This window comes from Dendrobates tinctorius, unplaced genomic scaffold (genome assembly GCF_039654945.1).
Source record: "Dendrobates tinctorius isolate UK_male_01 unplaced genomic scaffold, ASM3965494v1 ptg000175l, whole genome shotgun sequence".
Taxonomy (NCBI): domain Eukaryota; kingdom Metazoa; phylum Chordata; class Amphibia; order Anura; family Dendrobatidae; genus Dendrobates; species Dendrobates tinctorius.
The window spans coordinates 4252392-4274852 of record NW_027361842.1 but is presented as its reverse complement, the minus strand read 5'-3'; the positions used below and the strand labels follow the sequence as shown (position 1 = coordinate 4274852).

Sequence of the window (22461 nt, the reverse complement as noted above, 5' to 3'; positions counted from 1 at the left end):
GCAGCGCTTGGCAAGCTTACCTGAGCTTAACCTGGAAGCCGAGTCGAGAGTGATTCACGTGAGTCGGTACTGGCAGAAAATGACGACCGAAGATGACGTCGAGGCATACCTGACCACGTTTGAACGGACGGCCGTGCGAGAAAAATGGCCGAAGGCACGATGGGCCGGCCTGATTGCCCCGTTTCTTTCCGGTGAGGCCCAAAAGGCTTATTATGACTTAGAGCCTGAAGCCGCGCAGGACTTTGACAAATTGAAAGCCGAGATCTTGGCCCGGCTGGGAGTGACGACCGCTGTCCGTGCACAGAGAGTGCATCAATGGACTTATCAGCCGGATAAACCACCGCGGTCCCAGATGTTCGACCTGATCCACGTGACGAAGAAGTGGCTACAACCCGAGGTGTTGACAGCGCCAGAGATAATCCAGAGAGTCGTCATGGACAAGTACCTGAGAGCTCTACCGCCAGCACTGAGGAAGTGGGTAAGCCATGGAAATCCTACGACAGCAGATCAACTGGTGGATCTGGTTGAACGTTACTCCGTGGCGGAAGGACTCCGAGACGACGCTACCCCACCTCGTTCTTCATCATCTCCACGTGGAACCGGTAAGACTGTTCCAGGGAGTAAGGGAGATGGAAAAATCCCTAAGACAGTGGGGGAGGAAAACGGGACTGCCCGCACTGCGAGGCCGAGAGTAACGAACTATGGTCTAAGCAAGGGGCCCGTTAGGTGTTTCCGCTGCCAAGAGATGGGACATATTGCTGCGAACTGTCCGGTCACTACTGAACCCATGCAGTGCGACGTCACAGACTCTAAAAACCGCATGTCTATGGTTGCACGGGTAGTGAGTGTGAATGCCGGTCAAAAGGATGTGGAAAAACACTTGTGTGATTTAACTGTTGATGGCAAAAATGTGGTGGCATTGTTAGACTCGGGAAGTGTGGTGACTCTGGTGAAGGCCAGTCTGGTGTCAGCCCCGACTGGACCATCAGACAAATTTTCTGTAACGTGTGTGCATGGAGACACCTGTTCGTACCTCACCACGGTCATATGCATTACAACTTCCTATGGGTCTGTGCAACATAAAGTGGGACTCGTCCCGGCGTTATTGCATGATGTTATCCTGGGCCGGGATTTTCCCCACTTCTGGCAATTGTGGGAGAATCAGTTGATACCCCAGGGTAATAGTGTACATGATTCTTCTCCCAGGGCGCGTGTGGGTCCCGAACCCCTGGAAGAGGTCTCCCCGGAAGACTCGGGGGGAAGAGTCTGCGGGAAATGACCTGCAGTTCCCGTTTTCATTCATGGCGGGTGATACAGAGGAGACCGGGGAAGAGGAGGAGGCCGACAGCCGTCCACCTCCCCGTTTGCCGGATTTAGAAGTTCAGAAAGATGACTTCCAAAGCGAGCAAATAAAGGATCCTACCCTTTCTCAGGCTAGGACAAATGTAAAAGTGATAAATGGGGTACCCGTAGAACCTGGCTCTAGGCTGGCATATCCTTACATGGTTCTGGAGAATGATTTACTCTATCAGATAGAGAAAAAGGGGGAAGATACGGTGCAACTGTTAGTCGTGCCAAAACCCTACCGGCGGCAGGTGCTGGACCTGGCCCACGGACATGTGATGGGAGGTCACCTGGGAGTCCAGAAAACCCCCGAAAGGATATTACACTGTTTTGTTTGGCCAGGCATGCATCACGATGTTCGTGTATATTGTGAGTCTTGTCCTGACTGCCAAGCCTCTGCACCTAAGCCCCGGTTCTGTAGCCCTTTGGTACCCCTACCTATTATTGAAGTCCCGTTTGAGAGGATTGGGATGGATTTAGTTGGGCCCCTTCCACGGTCTGCACGTGGACACCAACATATCCTGGTCATCTTGGATTATGCCACTCGTTACCCGGAGGCCATCCCTTTGCGTAACACGGCGTAACACGGCCACCAAGACGATTGCCAAGGAACTGGTGCATGTGTTTAGTCGGGTCGGTATACCAAAACAGATACTCACCGACCAGGGGACCCCCTTTATGTCCAGGGTAATGAAGGAGCTCTGCCGATTGTTACAAATCGAACCGTTACGCACATCCGTGTATCACCCTCAAACAGACTGGTTGGTCGAACGGTTCAATAAGACTCTGAAGCAGATGCTGAGAAAGGTGATAGACAAGGATGGGAAGAACTGGGACTATTTACTTCCATATTTGCTTTTTGCCATCAGGGAAGTACCCCAGTCTTCCACGGGATTCTCGCCTTTCATAGAATCATAGAATCATAGAATCATAGAATCGTAGAGTTGGAAGGGACCTCCTGGGCCATCTGGTCCAACCCCCTGCTCAAAGCAGGATTCGCTAAATCATCCCAGTCAGATGTCTGTCCAGCCTCTGTTTGAAGACTTCCATTGAAGGAGAACTCACCACTTCTCGTGGCAGCCTGTTCCACTCATTGATCACTCTAACTGTCAAAAAGTTTTTTCTAATATCTAATCTGTGTCTCTTCCCATTCAGTTTCATCCCATTGCTTCTAGTCTTTCCTTGTGCAAATGAGAATAAAGTTGATCCTTCTACAATGTGACAGCCCTTTAGATATTTGTAGACAGCTATTAAGTCTCCTCTCAGTCTTCTCTTTTGCAAACTAAACATCCCCAAATCCTGCAACCTTTCCTCATAAGACAGGGTTTGCAGACCGGTCACCATTCTGGTCGCTCTTTTCTGAACTTGCTTTCGAGTTATTGTACGCCCTAGACGTTGCAAAAGAAACCTGGGAGGGTCAGGTCACTCCGTTTAAAACAGTGATAGATCACGTCACACAAATGCAGGACCGTATTGCGGCTGTTATGCCTATCGTCAAAGAACACATGATACAGGCTCAAGGAGCCCAAAAAAGAATCTATGATAGGGGCGCCGAGATCCGTACGTTTGCACCCGGAGATAGGGTGTTGATCCTGGTCCCCACGGTGGACAGTAAGTTCCTGGCAAAGTGGCAGGGCCCCTTTGAGATCAAGGAAAGAGTTGGTGAAGTAAACTACAAAGTATACCAGGCAGGTAAACGGAAACCTGAACAGATTTATCATGTAAATCTGATAAAGCCCTGGAAGGATCGGTCTGCCTTGTCAGCGGAGCTGGCCCGTCCTGTCTGCTCGCATACCGTACCGGAGGTACGGGTTGCAGAGACTCTCTCGGAGCGGCAAAAGACGGAAGTCAGGCAGTTTCTACTTCACAACCAAAAGTTTTTCTCAGAAAAACCCGGGCAGACTATGCTAATGAAGCATGACATCGTAACGGAACCTGGTGTCACAGTTCACGTAAAGCCCTACCGAATCCCGGAAGCGCGCCGTGAAGCCGTTTCCCGAGAAGTGAAGGCAATGTTAGAGTTAGGAGTCATTGAGGAATCGCGCAGTGCGTGGTCCAGCCCGATTGTGCGAATTCCTAAACCGGACGGCACCATCCGGTTCTGCAATGACTTCAGGAAACTGAATGCGGTCTCAAAATTTGATGCCTACCCTATGCCCCGGGTCGACGAGTTAATAGATCGGTTAGGAAAAGCCCGGTATATTACGACCCTAGACCTAACAAAGGGGTATTGGCAGATCCCTCTGGTGGGGCTGCCAGAGAAAAGACTGCATTTGCTACGCCGGAAGGTTTATTTCAGTATGTGTATATGCCGTTTGGACTGCATGGGGCACCGGCGACCTTCCAGAGACTGATGGATCGAGTCCTGAGGCCACATAGGCAGTACGCTTCGGCCTATTTGGATGACATTGTCATTTACAGCTTGGACTGGGAGACTCATCTCCAGAAAGTACAAGCTGTGATTGACGACCTGTGGGAGGCAGGTCTAACCGCGAACCCCAAGAAATGTCACATCGGGCTAGAAGAAGCCCGGTATTTGGGGTATGTAATTGGGAGGGGTGTTGTTAAACCCCAGGTTGATAAGATTCAGGCGGTTCAGGACTGGCCACAACCTGTCAACAAGAAGCAGGTGCAAGCCTTCCTGGGGATCGCCGGCTATTATCGCCGGTTCATACCCAATTTTGCAGCCATCGCTACCCCCCTGACGGATCTTACAAAAGGGAAAGACTCCGTCATGATTAAATGGAGTTTAGCGGCTGAAGAAGCCTTCCATAGCCTAAAACGGGCACTTTGCTCTCAGCCCGTACTGGTGACTCCGGACTTCCGCAGCGAGTTTGTGGTACAAACGGATGCCTCTGATACCGGTATCGGGGCCGTACTCTCACAAGTGAGGGACGGAGTGGAACACCCAGTCCTCTATCTCAGCAGGAAGCTGAATAAACACGAGCAAAGGTATGCAGTCGTAGAAAAAGAGTGCCTCGCCATTAAGTGGGCTCTAGAGGCCCTCAAATATTACCTGGTGGGCCGAAAGTTCAGCCTGATCACTGACCAAGCCCCTCTCAAGTGGATGCACTTGAACAAGGAACGGAATAGCCGGGTGACCCGGTGGTTCCTTGCCCTGCAGGCCTACACTTTTACGGTGGAGCACCGCCCAGGGGTACAGATGGGAAATGCAGATGCCCTGTCCCGAGTGCACTGTTTGGCGGGTGTCATTGCTCGACCGGAGTGGTCTGAGCAGGGGGGTGGGATATGTGAGAATCATGTGGGAATAGTGGATGAGGGCAGGTATATCTCGCCCAGATTCCTTTCCTAAAATTGATGATAATGATGTTATGGCTCTAGAAGCTTCTGATAGGTAAATTGGCATAATTTGAGTTGATTGATGTGTATATGTGGCAGTATATTTTGCTGAATCCTGTTTTTGTCTTATATATATATATATATATATATATATATGTGTGTGTGTGTGTTGTGAGAATCATGTGGGAATAGTGGATGAGGGCAGGTATATCTCGCCCAGATTCCTTTCCTATGTGGCCTAGTCTGGTCAGTATCTCACCTGCTTACTAATGGATAATGAGAGGTGGATGTAAAAGGATGCAAGGTGGTTGTGTGAGTGTCTCAGCCTGGGAACACAGAGAGCCTGTCTGTGTGAGAGACACACGTGAGTGGAAGCAGTGCCCACTGCAACTGTGGTTTGGCTGGACGGGAGAAGCCCGCCAGTTGGTAGTTAGGTTGTCCATTGTTTAGTTAGTGCCGGACAGGCAAGGATTTGTTTTATGTTTTATTTCCTTTTGCATTGCTTTCACCGTTAATAAACCTGACCCAGGGTCAATTATACATGAACCCCAGCTCTGCGCCTGAGTTTAATGCTGAACGCACGTGACCTTTGACCCCAGCAAAGGCGATCCCGGAGTGTTTTATCACAGTGTGTATGTGAATATCTCTATATATAAAAATCAATGTGTGTGTGTGTGTGTATCATCAACCAATCACGAAGCATCTTTCATTTCACCAGAGCTCTTCAAAAGAAGCTAAGCTGTGATTGGTTGCTGCTATGACCAACAGTTTTCCTTGCAACCAATCACTAAGCATCTCTCATTTCACCAGAGCTGTTTAAAGTAGCTGAGCTGTGACTGGTTGCTATGCGCAAGTTTTCCCACTTGACAACACCTCAGCAGACACTGACATGGTGGGAGAAATCTAGCATCCCCAGGAACATAAGCTCTAGTCATCGTCTGTCCCCTAGAAAGGAGCAGTGAGTCCATGAAAGAAATGAATCCCCCCTCCCGTGTGGTATCATTAAGTGACACACATGAATGTTGGAAAGTGCACATATTAAATGTCTCGTGGATTTAACATTTTCTCACAGACACTTTTATGCATTATGATGTGTTACTGTGCTCTGATGCTGTGAGTTTTTTCTTAAAGTGCTACTTTCCCCATAATTCACGTGAATATACCCATATAACACGTAATGCTTTTCCCGTAACAACCCTTTAAATATGATACTATACTGCATACAGATGCTGTACATCCATGAGCAACTCAGCCGGACATATTACAAGTTGACGGTGCATGAAAATGTGTGTGAAGGTTTCTCTACTGTACTAATGTATAAGGTTTGTGCCTGTCCATTGGTGAAAAGCATGACTGTGATATTTATGGTGGCAGATAAGTGAGAATATCAGCCTGATCAGTAGAAAGCCTGGGATCTTAGTGAACCATGTTTCTGTGCAATTTCACTATTCTACTTTTACTGACTCTGACAGGATGATGTGGGATATTAGGGGTAGCAGTCCGGTGGCTCTGGCTGACGGGATAATGTGGGATATTAGGGGTAGTAGTCCGGTGGCTCTGGCTGATGGGACGATGTGGGATATTAGAGGTAGTAGTCCAGTGGCTCTGGCTGACGGGATGATGTGGGATATTAGGGGTAGTAGTCCGGTGGCTCTGGCTGATGGGACGATGTGGGATATTAGAGGTAGTAGTCCAGTGGCTCTGGCTGACGGGATGATGTGGGATATTAGGGGTAGTAGTCCGGTGGCTCTGGCTGATGGGATGATGTGGGATATTAGGAGTAGTAGTCCAGTGGCTCTGGCTGACGGGATGATATGGGATATTAGGGGTAGCAGTCCGGTGGCTCTGGCTGACGGGATGATATAGGATATTAGGGTTAGCAGTCCGGTGGCTCTGGCTGACGGGATGATGTGGGATATTAGGGGCAGTAGCCCAGTAGCTCTGGCTGACGGGATGATGTGGGATATTAGTGGTAGTTGTCCGGTGGCTCTGGCTGACTGGATGATGTGGGATGTTAGTGGTAGTTGTCTGGTGGCTCTGGCTGATGGGATGATGTGGGATATTAGGGGCAGTAGCCCAGTAGCTCTGGCTGACGGGATGATGTGGGATGTTAGTGGTAGTTGTCCGGTGGCTCTGGCTGACTGGATGATGTGGGATGTTAGTGGTAGTTGTCTGGTGGCTCTGGCTGATGGGATGATGTGGGATATTAGGGGCAGTAGCCCAGTAGCTCTGGCTGACGGGATGATGTGGGATGTTAGTGGTAGTTGTCTGGTGGCTCTGGCTGATGGGACAATGTGGGATATTAGGGGCAGTAGCCCAGTGGCTCTGGCTGACGGGATGATGTGGGATATTATAGTGAATGTGGCTATGCGGAGTGGGCAGGGCTATACACTCAGAGTGTGTGTGTATGTATATATGTATGTATATTTTGCATATAGTCAATCCCTTTTAATTTTTAATGGAAAAATAAAAGTTATATTTTACTCTACCATTGGACTAATCGCTGGAGAAACAATACTATATATTGGCAGTTTTTTTTTCTTAAGTATCACTATTTGTATTAAAAATGAAGTCTTGCAGTCTTCCCACTGGCTCATTAGTTTTTTTTTTTGTTTTTGTTTTTTTTTTAGACTCTTATTTCAGAAAATTCACATGCACATTAGCCACAATGAAGTCAGTCCTTCTCTGACTATTCAGACACCAAAGGCACCAATGTAATTATCGAAATGAAAGTTTGTGCCCATGGAATAAATAACCGAGGTTCAATACAATAACAAATATAATCCAACCTGAAAAAAATTAGACAATTGAACAAAACAAACATGTAGTCATAGTTTAAGTCCCCACAATTACGAACAATAGATAAGTCCGTTCTTTAGTACGTATTGTAGGGATTCGCTCTGGTAGGTAATGGCAGGGACACAGTAATGAGGCAACACACAGGCTTAGGCTAGTTTCACACTAGCGTTTTTGAGCGCAGCGACGGCCTGCGCACGGCTGCCGCTAAGCCCCGCCCCCTGCCGCGCCTCCGCCGGTAGCTCCGCCTACCGGCGCATGACGCTGCATGCGCCCTGCGTCCCCTATCTTTATCACTGGGGGCGCAGGCCGTGCGCAGTATGCGTTTGGCGGCGCATGCGTCCTTTTGACGGTGCGCCGACCTGCGCCAAACGCAACCTGCTGCAGTTTGGTTGCGCCGGTGCACCGTCAAAAATGCGCATGCGCCGCCAAACACATACTGCGCACGGCCTGCGCCCCCAGTGATAAAGATAGGGGGCGCATGCAGCGTCATGCGCCGGTAGGCGGAGCTACCGGCTGAGGCGCGGCAGGGGGCGGGGCTTAGCGGCAGCCGTGCGCAGGCCGTCGCTGCGCTCAAAAACGCTAGTGTGAAACTAGCCTTAGAGTCCAACTTCAGTGGTTTAATGTCACTTTAAGACAGCAGGTTAACAGAAAATAACGGAACAATACAAATATACTCCAGCTTAGAGAAGCACTGGTCCCAGACTCACCATTGCATGGGACAGGCTTAACTAAGAGGCTGCCAGGTCAGCGACATCCGCCAGGTGACATTCCCAGGGTTTGTTTGGAGTCTCGCTGCTATAGCTATATGCTAATGCTATAACACATTAACCTAACCTATCCCTGTGTGGCACAGCCAAAAGTTTTACCATAACCAGGTTCCCTGCATCATGTTCCCACATGCTTTATGCATCCATTAGCCCTCTGTGTCTGTACTGTTACACACTTAACATTATGGCTGGTCCAAACAATCATGGCAACTGTTACCACCCACCTTTCATGTCTACTTTTTTCCTCATAGAGCTTGCGAGCAGGGCCCTCATTCCTCTTGGTATCTGTTATGATCTATGTGATTATTGTTATGCTGTAATGTCTATTGTCTGTAGAAGTCCCCTCTGAAATGTAAAGTGCTGCGGAATATGTCGGCGCTATAGAAATAAAATGTATTATTATTATTATTATTATTATTATTATTATTATTGCTCTGCAGCACGTGCAGTCCAACAAACAGATTCAGGCTAACTCCAGCCAAGTTCCTGTATCTTCCACACACACTCACCATGTGCGAAATACCAACCTCCATTACATAGCCCATAACCCCTCCCACCGGTGAGGTAGACATCACATGGGCTGATCACGTGACCATGACATCATCGCAGGTCCTGTCTTTAGGGAAAAACCCGGCCAAACATTAACCAGTTGGGAGAAATGTATCGCTCATCCAGTCAAACACCCTTTGCTGTACCACAGTATATACATGCTTTCAATAAATTGTGACAGTCCTAATAGAACAAATAGTATAAAGGTATTTTAGTTGTAATAATAACAATGATTAATAGTAGGTAGCTGGCCATAAAATGGCTGTCGTGGGGCATAGTAATAAAATAGAATAAGGTAAGGAGGGAGGAAACTTATTGTAATTACCTCCAGCAGAGTGTGGTGGCATGTCCCGACGTACGTTTCGTTGTTGAAGCCTTCTTCTGGAGGTCGTTGTGAAAAGAGGGTGTGGAAGGTCAGCTGTGACATTGATTGTTGGATCCTGGGTTATCAGCTGTGCATAGAGGTGTTACCTGTAAGCCAAAACCAGGAGAAGGACAATTAGGGAAAGTATAATAGAAACACGTCACCACTTCTGCCTTTCTCACCCACTCCTGGTTTTGGTTTAAAATATTGACTGTGTGAACATGGTCTAGTACTACATCTGCTGATAATGTAAAAAAGGCCCAGTAACCAGTATAAGAATTGCAACATTACTCATTTTATTTGTTTCATGATATGAAAAAAAAAGGCCAACATTATAGAAAATACATGCAACACAAAAACCTGATTTAAATAATAGGTCCTTTTCTTATGGTAGCTTCCATTTTAAGACTGGTCTTCAAGGCCCATTTGCCTCTGCTGTCATTTGAAAATTAAAAATTGGTCAGCATGTTAGAAAAAGAATTGTGGGCCTCCACAAGTTAGGTACATCCTTGTGATTACAGAAGGTAATCCTATAAAAATTCTATTTCAGTATTAAAACCCTCAAATATACACTCAACACAATACTTTTTTGACATATGTATGGAAGACAAATCAATTTACTTAGACACCCACTAATTGGATATATTCCTCAAGGGAGTGAGGTATGTATGTATATTAGCACAGTCTTATAGAAATATAAGGGCAAAACAATGTCCATTCATGGACATAACTATACACATCCTCATATGGTGTACTGAGGAAAGACGATATATTTCAGATGTGACGATTAAAAGCTTAATCTTTTTTGTAATACTAGATGGAGGCCGGATGCGGGAGGGCGGTAGTGTCACGATAGGGTCAGTCTTTGCAGCATTGAGAATCTCTCTCTCTCCGCCCCCCCCCCCATGTGCTCACCAACCTATCCACTCTCTCTTTCCCCATGTGATGACTTCTCCCGTCTGTGCTCTCTTTGACCTGTCTACCCCATGTGCTTTCCCCCTTGTCTGCTGTCTTCTATCATGTCTTCTCTTCTTTGACCTGTCTACCCCATTTGCTCTCCCCCTTGTCTGCTCTATCCACCCCTCCCTGTTATGAATGGGTCACCGAGGAGAAAAAAGCACAACAAGCTAAGTCACAGAAAACCAGAGAGGTTGGTAACTATGCAGATTGCAGATCCCTGATCTTACAACACAACTAGCAGTAGCCGTGGAGCGTGCCTACGATGTTCCTAGATGCCTCGTCACGGCCGGAGGACTAAATAAGCCTAAAGCAAGAAAAGGGAAAACTAACTGCCCCAGAGCAGACCCCAAAGGAATAGATTGCCCCCACACATGTATTGACGGTGAAACAAGATGAAGGCACAAACACAGGCAGGAAAATAGGTTGAGCAAATGATGGGGCCCAAACTAACTAGAAAGGAAAGGAAAGACACTGTCTGCAACCTGCAAAAAACCCTACGAAAATCATGTCCAACACTTCTGATAGCAAAATTAACCCTGAAGTCACTAGACTTCTCCCACTATATCAGCACTCTGAAATATTCTGAGACAGAGCAAAAAGAGACCGAACTAGTAAGGGACAAAAAGCCAATTGGCAAAATACTGATAAATAAGAGTGGAAATTCAGCAAAGCCCCCAGCAGGGGCTGGCTGACCACACCAAAAAACTGAATAGACCAACAAAATCAAGTGTGAACATTAGCAGAAAAACTTAGCTTTAGATGACTGGAACAGAGCTGAAAACCAAGAGCTGACAAGCCAGAAGGAATCACCAGCAACTGAATAGGGCGTCGGCTGTCTTAAATCCAATCTGAGACTCCTGAGATCCAATCGTCATCCTCGTTCTCAGGTGGCAGATTTCCACCAATCAAATCAGCCTCTCTACCTCCTGTTACCACCAGAGGGAGTCTGGAAGGAGAACTCAGAACTGGTGAACCAGAGAATGAACTCACAACACCTCCCCCTGTGTCGCAGTAAATCAGACCTCCGCTTTCTTTCTGTAGACAGATAGCGGTGGTCACATTAAAACTGCACATGCGCTCCTCCTGTACAGAGATGGCGGCGGTCAGTGAATAATGTCTGATCCCGGCGGCGGCATGTTCGCGTATGGCATATACTGTGTGTGTGTGTGTGTGTGTGTGTGTGTGTGTGTGTGTGTGTGGTGCGTACGGCCAGAGGTGTATCTAGGCTTTTCTGGCACCCGGGGCAAGAATTTGGTTTGGTGCCCCCACCCCCAACCCCCAAGCACACATGCGATTTGCACACTTAGTCATGTACTGACGAGCTGCTCTTCCTAATGCTCTTAATGTTCAGTGAAAAACTGAGAGAAGCAAGAAGAGAAGCTTGTTGTCACAGGACCATAACTATGAAAATCGCATATGAGTGAGGTGTCCATGTGATGACTACTGGAACCTGCAGAGCTGAATCCTGACATTGCAAGCTTCTGAATTCTCACAACTAATGCGCTGCACACTTTTATGATTCTCACGTACCCGTGGCAAGAGTACATGGTCATGTCAGCACAAGCATGTGATTTATATACTTCTGGCCACATTCTGACTAGATGTGCCCGGCCTTGCTCTGTTCATTATCATTGAGTGAGGCCACACATGTTTAGTCAGCATGTGACTGCATGTATGTAAATTACCGGCACAAGAGAATCCTTACAGCGTTCAGTGAGCACTGTGAGAATTCAGAAGTCTGTAGTCACATAGAATGACTGTGGACCTTATAGATGACGTCGTCTCTGGAGTCGTTCTCCTTCTTTTCTTCTTCTTGTCCAGACCCCATGATGAGTTTTCTCATCCACAGCCGTCTCTCAGACTTCCATCTTCTCCGGTCTTCTGCACCAACTCTCCACACGATGCCCTTAAAGATAGAAGTGTCATTATAATGCTCCTGAATAAAAATATCTGCAATATACTTTCGCCTCACACTATTCCTCTTCCTAATCATACTGTCTGCTCTAACATCCCACCTGTTCACCATACTGTCTCCTTATATATTTACCCCCTCACTCTTTATACTGCCTTCTCACAGATACCCCTGACTCCCCATACTGTCTGCACACATCCCATCACCCTCACTCTCCATACTGTGTCCACATACATTTTTCCCACCGCTACTCGTACTGTGTCCACATTTACCCGTTCACTCCCCATACTGTCTGCACCCATCCCCCCCACTCACCCCCCATACTGTTTCCTCATATATACTCTTCTTTTTGTGTCCTCAAATCTCCCCACACACATTAAATCCCCCCCATAACCCACTACAAATCCCCCCCCCACACACACATTAAATCCTCCCGTCCCCACTCCAAATCCCCCCACACATTAAGCATCCCCCATCCCCACTCTAAATCCACCTACACATTACATAACCCCCATCCTCACTCCAAATGCCCCCACATATTAAATAACCACCCATTCCCACTCTAAATCCCCCCATACATTAAAGAACCCCCATCCCCACTCCAAATGCCCCCACACATTAAATAACCCCCCCATCCCCACTCCAAAATGTCCCCACACATAAAGTACCCCCCATCAATTCCCCGCACACATTAAATAACCCCCATCCCCACTCAAAATCCCCCCCCACACACAAAGTGCCCCCCATCCATTAAATAACCCCACACACATAAAAAGTCCCCCCCCCCTTAATCTTCGGTGGTTCTTCAGCTCCAGAGAGAGTGGAGCACACTTACCACCAGTGTCCTGGGCGCCGGTGAGTGACGTCAGCAGCGTGATTGCATGACATGATCACGCTGCTAACGTTGCTCTGGCCCGGTGGTCAGAGCTTCAATTTTACTGGCGTCTGTATAGACGCCATTACAATTGCTCCCTGGGAGCCGGTTCACGCAGCTTCTCTGCAGCGGCTGTCAGCTTGACAGCCAAGTAAAGAATATAATCCACCGCACACTAAGACTTGATACTTTGCAAAAAATAGTGAGTTTTTATTCGAGAACATCCAGTCTAGACAAAAAGTTCCAAAATCAGAAGAACAGTATATACAATTTAGTTATCCAATTAGCTACCCAACGTTTTGATCCTCCCGGATCTTACTCATGGGGTACTTAGTAGCAGAAATGTCAGGAATAAGGCACTTGAAAGAAAAATAGGTCCCCTTAAGGTAGTCCCAGGTACTTCTATATTTAACAGGGACTGGACAAGGGCTGTGCTGGCCGTCTCCAGCTGATTCAGACCTGGGAGGTTACCGGGGGATATACAGGACCGTGAGATAAGGGTGGCGCTCCCGTGCCTGGCCCGATGTGCTGCTGTCAGCTGCTTGACAGCCGACACAGAGAACCGCCGACTCCTAGGCCGGGGGCGCTGCAGAATGCAGCTGCCGGGGGGACACAGTGCGGACCGCCGCATTAGGCGGCCCGGCTGCGCCTGTGGCACATGCCCCGGCTGCCTCCCCCTGATATGCCTGTCCGTACAGCATATACAGTGTGTGTGGTGCGACGGTGTTCCGCTGGTGGTACCACGCAAGAGACTGGTACCACCAGCAGTGTCCATATTGAGACAACCATCACTTGGGTCATCACCCCAATATGGCAATCTGTGTACTTCTGCCGCTTGGAATTCTGGGATCTGGACACATCTGGATGGAACAGGAAGTGAAGACATTACAAGGTAATTATATTAATTGATAGAACAATATAATAACCAATAAAATTCAAGCTATGGAGCAACCAGAAGCACGCTGTCAAGGAAATAAATGATCAAGAATGACATTACTAACATGCACAATAATGATGATTGTAGAAAATCTGGGGTTTAAAAAACATGACCAGAGGGGATTTCTCTGAAATGCACTAAAAGTAATTTGTACACACTGTCTCCACTGATATGACTTAGTGTAAGCCACAATGAGCAAGTATAGTGCAAATGCACTAATAATAATTTGTACATCCTATCTCCACTATTATGACTCCCAGTGAGAAGCCACAGTAAAAAAGTAAAATGCAAGATGCAAAAAGATTAATACAGATGGATCATTAAAGGACCACATAGCATATCTTTAGAGGACGTATAGTGTTGTGTTGTAAAAAGTGACTAGTGCAAATCCCTGAGTAACAAGAACATAACGCTCAGCTGATGGTAATGTTTGACCACATATCCAGAATAGTACTTACAAAGTGCTAAGTGCGTCTGTTGAACCTTGTGTTCTTGTTACTCAGGGATTTGCACTAGTCTCTTTTTACAACACGATATGTATGTAAACATGGGGATAAGATACAAACTCCTTGCAGATGTTGTCCTTTGTGGGATTTGAACCCTGGACCCTAGTGCTGCAAGGCTAACCTCTGAGGTTGTTGCTAACTGACCCTAAGATCAACAAGGTAATGGAGTGGCCATCAGGAAGCCCTGATATCAATCCCATAGAAAATGTATGGGCAGAACTATAAAGTGTGTGTGAGCAATCCAAATAATACAATAGATAAGACAGGTGACGTGAAGCAGAACTATCATTATGGGAGAGGAATAAACTGTTTTAGATTAAAAAAAAAAAGGGTCACTGTCCACTTGTGCACGTTTCTTCAGAAGTGGCTTTAGTTCCGTAAAGCTGCGGTCCATTCTGGTATCCTCCATTTTGATACAGGAAACATATCTCTCTCCCATAATGAGAATTCTGCTTAATGTCACTTGTCTCATCTATTGCGTTATTTCTGTGCTGTCTTGTGTATAAATATGTGACTCTTCAGATTTTGTGTTAGTCAATGCCTGATGAAGAGACCTGAGTAGTCTCGAAAGCTTGCAATTTGTTACCATCTTTTCTGTTAGCCATTAATAGGTATCAACCACTGAGGACTCTCAATTCTGAATATTTTTCTTTCTGGCATTGCAAGCAGATTCACATTTGGCATTCCTATCTATTCCTCTTCTTTTAAGCCCGCCACTTATTGCCTGCTGTCTGATCACACTAGTACCACAAACAGTTTATCACACTACGTTAAGGACTTGTAGTTTGTGCAACTTCCTGAATGGTAACCCAAAGGCCAGGGACTTTTATGACATTTAGGTTTGGATGCACTGTTTATCGGGGTTCATGTCATCAGAAGACAGCAAGTAGTGACTGTTTTCTTTTTCCATGTTAGAATTTTATATAGTGTGTATATATAGTGTATTTTCTTATGTCCCCCATTGTACATATATTAATGTATGTGACCGTTCTTTGCAGAGTACATCCAAACCATTATGATGATGGAGGAGTCCGTACAGCATGTGGTGATGACTGCCATCCAGGAGGTATGCCATCTTCAGTGATACTTTGCTTCCCTGTTTGCTTTTGATAAAGAACGCCAGCTAGTTTGTCAGTTCCTCACCATGTACTGCACTCGCCTATTGGCTTTTACCTCTTTGCTGCTACAGAGAACTTAAAGGGATCTTCCCACAAACAAAAATGCATTTTAATCAATAGATCTTGGGATAATAATAATTTCCACTATTGGATTTGTGTAATATAATGTTCCTGGGCTGAGATAATCTTATAAATGTGCCCCTGCTGTGTTCTGTGTAATGGCTGCGTCTGACCATACAGGGACATGGTCTGATCATACTACAGCTCCTGGGCAGGGGAGGAAGCATAAGACTATACTGACATTGCAGCCGGGGATCACAGCTGATTCTTTCTTTGAAGTAAAACATTGTTTAAAAACGGGCAGGGAAATGTTTTACCTTACAAAAAGAATCAGCTGTGATCCCGCGCTGTAAAGTCTTTTACTACTCCCCTCGTGATCAGACCATGTGTTGGTATGGTCAGACACAGTCATTGCACAGTACACAGCAGGGGCACATGTACAGTGGGGGAAAAAAAGTATTTAGTCAGTCATCAATTGTGCTGGTTCTCTCACTTAAAAAGATGAGAGAGGCCGGTAATTGACATCATGGGTAGACCATGTAAAAATGAATGGGGCCATGTATTGTGAGATTTTTAGTGCAAACCTCCTTCCATCAGCAAGGGCATTGAAGATGAAACGTGGCTGGGTCTTTCAGCTAATGATAATGATCCCATTCACACGGCCAGGGCAACGAAGGAGTGGCTTTGTAAGAAGCATATGAAGGTCCTGGAGTGGCCTAGCCAGTCTCCAGATCTCAACCCCTTAGAAAACCTTTGAAACCTTTGGAGGGATTTAACAGTCCATGTTCCCCAGCGACAGGCCCAAAACATCACTGCTCTAGAGGTGTTCTGCATGGAGGAATTGGCCAACATATCACCAACAGTGTGTGTCAACCTTGTGAAGACTTACAGAAAACGTTTGACCTCTGTCATTGTCAACAAAGGATATATAACAAAATATTGAGATGAACTTTTGTTAATGACACTTATTTTCCACCACAATTTGCAAAATAAATCTTGTGAAATCAGACAAGACGATTTTCTGGATTTGTTTTCTCAGTTTGTATCTCATAGTTGTGGTCTACCAATGATACCAATTACAGGCCTCTCTCATCTTTTTAGAGAACTTACACAATTGGTGGCTGACTAAATACTTTTTTCCCCACTATATAAGATTATCTCAGCACAGGAATGTTTTATCTAAACACATCCAGTTGTGAAAATTATTATTATTTCAGGATCTATTGATTAAAATGAACTTGTGGTTGAGGGGAAAACCCCTTCAAGGCCTTGCAAAAATGCAGCTTTTTTATTTTCCAGGTGTTGGCTCCAAAATACAAAATGGCAGTCTGCTCTGATTATTGCATTTTTGGTACATTTTCTTTTTATGCATTTACCCTTTTTATTTTTTTATGCAGATTTGAAGCGGTATTAATGTATTTTAGTGTAGAAATGCTGGAATTCTGCCCTGAAAAACACAACTGCGTTTTTTTACAAGTATTTTTTTTTTCAGAATCCTATAGGGAGAAACCAAACCAAAGCTCAACAGCATTTTTATATTGGGGCATGAGTGTTCATAAAATTGCATCCCCTCTCACTTGAACTATTAAATGCAGCAGATTTTCTGCACAAAATAAGGCCTGTTTCACACTTCAGTTTTTTTTTGTGTCAGTTAAAATCCGCCAAAATGGCGGAAAGCGGATCCGTTGCTAACTGATATGAACGGATGGCACCGGACCGTTATTTTGACGGATCCGATGAATGAAGAATTTTAAAGGAATCGCAGCCCGGGAAAAAAAAGACAGAGAATTTTTTCTGTTCGCCAGAAATGATTTCAGGGTTAAATTTCCAGCTGACTTCATTCCTCCGGGCATGCTCACTATAAAATGCGGATCCTGCAGCAAAAAAAAACGTTGCATGGTCCGTCCAGGCATGTCGGCGGACGCAAAAAAATTGACGGATCCGCAAAAAAACGGATCCAACGGATGGCCATCCGTCAAGATCCGCCGGTAATGCAAATCAATGGAGAAAAAAACGGATCCGCCCAAAAAAATGGTGGATCCGTTTTTTTTTGTTTTTTTTTGCAAAACGGCGGATTTTGACTGGTCAAAAACGGAAGTGTGAAACAGGCCTAACACATAGTTTATGCTACGCAAGCACTTTGTCCGTCTAAAAGCATTTCCAACTTTCCCGATGCCACCTGGCATTGCATATTTGCCACATTGCTCAGTGCTATCCAACGCCTATATCATGCATAGGAAAAGTACGGAAATTGCTTCCATTTTGAAGGGTTGTTTCCATCTCCTAGACTGATGGCATTTCTCCAATTATTGAGCTGTGATCCTGAGAATGAAGATCCTGTAGCGGTGGTATGTGGTGGCTTTTCCCTGCATGAACAATCTGCAACATGTCCTCCTTTAAATGGCTGTGGATGAATACAGCTAAGCGGGTTGTGTTACTGTGCAGGGAAATACTGAGAGAGGGCTACCAGGGAACTTAAAAGGACTTCCTGTCCTACAGTATGTCCCACTTTATAAGATGGGGAAACCCATTTTATTTATACTTTGTTAAATATCTGGCACAGTAGTATTATTTATCTCTATATAAAAAAGTAAATGTATGTATGTGTGTATCACCAACCATTCACTAAACATATTTGATTTCACCAGAGCTGTTCTAAAGAAGCTTAGCTGTGATTGGTTGCTATGAGAAACAATTTTCCTTGCAACCAATCACTAAACATCTCTTATTTCACCAGAGCTGGTTAAAAGTAGCTGAGCTGTGATTGGTTGCTATGAGCAAGTTTTCCCACTTGACAACACCTCAGCAGACACTGACATGGTGGGAGAAAACTAGCATCCCCGGGAACATAAGCTCCCAGTCATTGTCTGCCCCCCAAAAAGGAGCACAGAGCAGATGACAGAAATGAATCCCCCCCTCCCGTGGATCATTGGTATGCAAGTTAGGGCAAATCCACTCAGCATTTTCGTACTGTCCCCAGGCCTTTCTTAAAGGGATCTTCGGTTTGGAAGGCAGGGCAAATCCATCCAGTGCTTTGGTTCTGACCCCAGGCCTCTCTTAAAGGGATCTCCTATAATGAAGTCAGGGCAATTGCCTTCAAAAGCTCTGGTTCGGATCCCAGGCTTTCTTAAAGGGATCTCCGGTATGGAAGTTAGGGTAAATCCCTCAGCGCTCTGATTCTCGCCCCAGGCTTCTATAAAAGGGATCATTGGTATGGAAGTCAGGGCAAATCCACTCAGTGCTCTGGTTCTGACGCCAGTTCTCGTAAAGGGATCCCCGGTATGGAAGTTAGGACCGCTCCACTCAGCGCTCTGGTTCTGACGGGATGATGTGGGATATTAGGAGTAGTAGTCCTGTGGCTCTGATGGGATGATGTGGGATATTAGGGGTAGTAGTCCGGTAGCTCTGGCTGAAGGGACGATGAGGGATATTATAGTGATTGTGGCTATGTGGAGTGGGCGGGGCTATACACTCATCTATCTCTCTCTCTCTCTCTCTCTCTCTCTATATATATATATATATATATATATATATATATATATATATATATATATATATATATATATATATATATAATATCTCATTATAATTAGTTATAACCAACGGTGGTTCATTACTATGCCCAGGCAGCGCTGGGCTCTTCAACTGGTTACTACATAGTATTCAAATAGTCACTACGCTTTTCCTTTTTTTTTTTTTTTTTTTTTTTTTTTCTTTTGCTTTGCTTTACACTTTTCTGCATTTTTACTGTTGGGTATTTTCCAGTTACACTGATAGGTTTTGGTTCATGATATGCCCTCAAGTTACATTAGTTTCTAATACTACTCTGGCTGCTGGAATAGATGACAGCCATCTGACTCCATTGGTGGAAGCCAAGCATTTCACCTGTAACAGCCGATAGGCTTAATGTGTGATGGTGCCAGGTCCAGCAGAACAGGATCAAAGCAGGCTACTAGAGAGGTTACACTGAGCATGGAAACCCACTGGAAGTGGCCTGCATCCCTGTTTAGATCTTATGGACATAGGGTATTTATTTTGGCACACTTCCTTTTAAAATGAGGACACTTGGCTACTACCGCATTTACCGTACCTTTTTTTTTAAACCTTCCCTTTATTTTACCGGTCTCCATCAGCTAATAGATCTTTGGCATACTCTGTGTTTGCTTTTCTATAATTCATTGCTTTGCACAGTTTATTCACGGAGCCATTTGTTCTAAACGAAGCATGTGGCATTGAATTATTCTCTGACATGTCTGTTATAACATTATGGTCTCTTTCCAGCTAATGAGTAAGGAAACCCCAGTGTCTATTGGAACAGATGCCTATGCCGAACTTGACAAACAGGTAACACTTGGAGGTTAGGGAGGGGATTTAAACAAATCTTGAATACAGGGAATCTGCTATAAAATTGTGCTAAATATTTCTGCATTGCCTGAACAATTTCTTAAAAAGTGGGCAGAGCTTAGCCGTATGGGGCGTAGTCAAATGCAAGTCACCAAATTTACATACTGGCATAAATTCTAACTGAATTTTCAATTTGGGGGGCTTTGATAGCCCAAAATGCGTTGGTTTTCTTAAGAGATAAGTGCCTCTCCTAATAAATTTGAACCACTTGTGCCTTTGAGGGTTTTTTTCTGTTGATAAAATCACTGAATTTACTCCAGCTTCCCTATAAGACATGGTTTTTCACATGTTGGATAAAAATCCCCACTTAAACCAGAATAAGTGAAATAAAATAAAAAGCAACTGGAAACATTCATTTCCTTTATTCAGGGAGTAGTCCAGTATGCTAAATGGCACAGAGCAACAGCAGACATACGGTCTCAAGTGTAATAATTGAGGTTCTATATTTTTCAGAGGATCTACACAATTCTCCTCCTGATGCAGCCTTGCTTTACTAATGCAGCATTGCCTCCTAGGCTTCATTTGGGGCTGAGTTGCAGTTTGTGCCACCTTGTAAGGAGCTACTATGAGCAGGAAATGTGCCAATGGGTTCTCACGCCTTCATTCTAGGGTTAGTTGGGTTCTTTGCGATTGAGTAATGATGACATTTCTTAGCATTATGCCACTCCAGCAATTGCTCTTTATTGTGTTTAACTTATTGTGGTTGAAAAAATCCCTTTGATGATGGTTTTACAGCTAAACCAGACCTATTAGCCCAAACTAATTTTTTTTTTTTTCTTTTTAATTTCTCAATAGCTAAAGAAATCGACAGAAGAACTGAATGAAGCACTGGCAGCAAAAGAAGAAATTGCTCAGAGGTGTCATGAGCTTGACATGCAGGTTAGTATCTGTGTGTCATCCCAAGTAGCCTGAGGCACACTTTTGGGATGAAATATTAGTATCATCGAACATATTGATATGACTCCCTAAAAGATTTGTCTCACTGTATGTGTCAGGTTCTCTTTCCTCTTCTCCGTAAATTAGATTCATTTGTTATGCAATGTTTTCATAACATTGATGAGACCATAGCACTGCATCTGGCGCTCCTCTTTCGTTAAATGTTCTCAGTCTGCCGATAGATGCGTTTGATGGCAGTGTGAACTAAGTGTTGCAAAATTTTTAAAATTTTCGACACGTTCCGTTATTTTCACAAATAAACGCAAGTCATGTCAAAGAAATTTTACCACTATCATGAAGTACAATATGTCACGAGAAAACAGTGTCAGAATCACCGGGATCCATGGAAGCTTTCCAGAGTTATTACCTCATAAAGAGACAGTGGTTAGAATTGTAAAAATTGGCCCAGTCAGTAAGGTGAAAACAGACTTTGGGGCGAAGTGGATAATAATGGAATCATGGAATCCAAAACCACATTATAGGAAGTCAAACTCACATTAATGCGAAGAAAATTTTCAAGCCTTTAATATTTTTGCAGTTGATAATTTTGAGCCAGGATGGATTGAGCTCCCCCCAGGGGAACGTCTGGATCCTATTGAGTCTATGTATACTAGGAGCCGAAGGAGAGGGTGGTCTGAAAGCGATCTGAGTAGATACTCTATTTCTGAGACCCAAGGAACCATATTGGAGTTACATAATACTTATTCTTGATAAAAACTGAGATGTGGAAGAGGCGCAGGAGTAGATTTTTAAATTAGGAAATCCAAATATCTATCAGCCCCACTTGATAGATATTTGACCAAAAGGCATTAAACGGTCTGTATCCATGGAAAATTTGTCCCTGTTTAGATTTCAATTATTCTAAATCACCCATAGCCACCAAGAGGAGATCTGGCCATAGTGCCAATTTTTCCAGACTGTGTTTAAATTGGGCATTCAAAAAGGGAGGAAGAACGTAAATCACAACTATAATGCATTCAAAAAGAGTGATTTTGCATCTACCTTCACTGTCTCTAAAGGAGTCCATGCATTTAAATGTATGGTTTTTCTGGACAAGAAGACTTGTCCCCCAGAATAAATGAGTGAAGAGTGCAGACTATAGCCCATCCAGCACCTATGAAGTGATTTAATAGTGTCTTGTTAGGTGTGTTTCACTTAGCCCAGTTATTGCTTGATTAACCTTTTTAAAATACTTGAGCATTGTATATCTTTTCAAATTATTGCTTGGCCCTCTTAGGCCTGTTTCACACTTCCGTTTTTCGACGTCAGTCAAAATCCGCCAAGTTTTGAAAAAAAAAAACGGATCCGCCAAAAAAGGGGTGGATCCGGTTTTTTTTCCCCCATAGACTTACATTAGCGGCAGATCTTGACTGACGGTCGTCTGTCCCACCCGTTTTTTGACGGATCCGTCAAAATGTTTTGGTCTCCCGGACAGATGAGACGAACTCTGCAACGGTTTTTTGTTTGACGGTCCGCTAATTTGAATTGCGCATGCCCGGAAGCTTTACTCCGGGAGACACTTTAACCATGACATGCCGTTCCGGGACCAGCGAAAAGCGCGCGCTCTCTCTTTTTCTCTTTCTCTTTCGCTCGCTCTCTCTCTCTCTCTCTCTCTCTCTCTCTCTCTCTCT

General features: G+C 44.9%; 1 protein-coding gene across 3 annotated transcripts in view; it reads left to right on the top strand.

The window, feature by feature from the left end:
- The window catches only part of HOOK3 (hook microtubule tethering protein 3), a 112290-nt gene that overhangs the window by 29112 nt on the left and 60717 nt on the right, over window positions 1-22461 (top strand). For all 3 annotated transcript variants that reach the window (XM_073551340.1, XM_073551342.1, XM_073551341.1), the window contains exons 6-8: window positions 15311-15378; window positions 19772-19834; window positions 20690-20773. In XM_073551340.1, the coding sequence (XP_073407441.1) occupies window positions 15311-15378; window positions 19772-19834; window positions 20690-20773 (215 nt within the window). The remainder of the gene's footprint in view (window positions 1-15310; window positions 15379-19771; window positions 19835-20689; window positions 20774-22461) is intronic.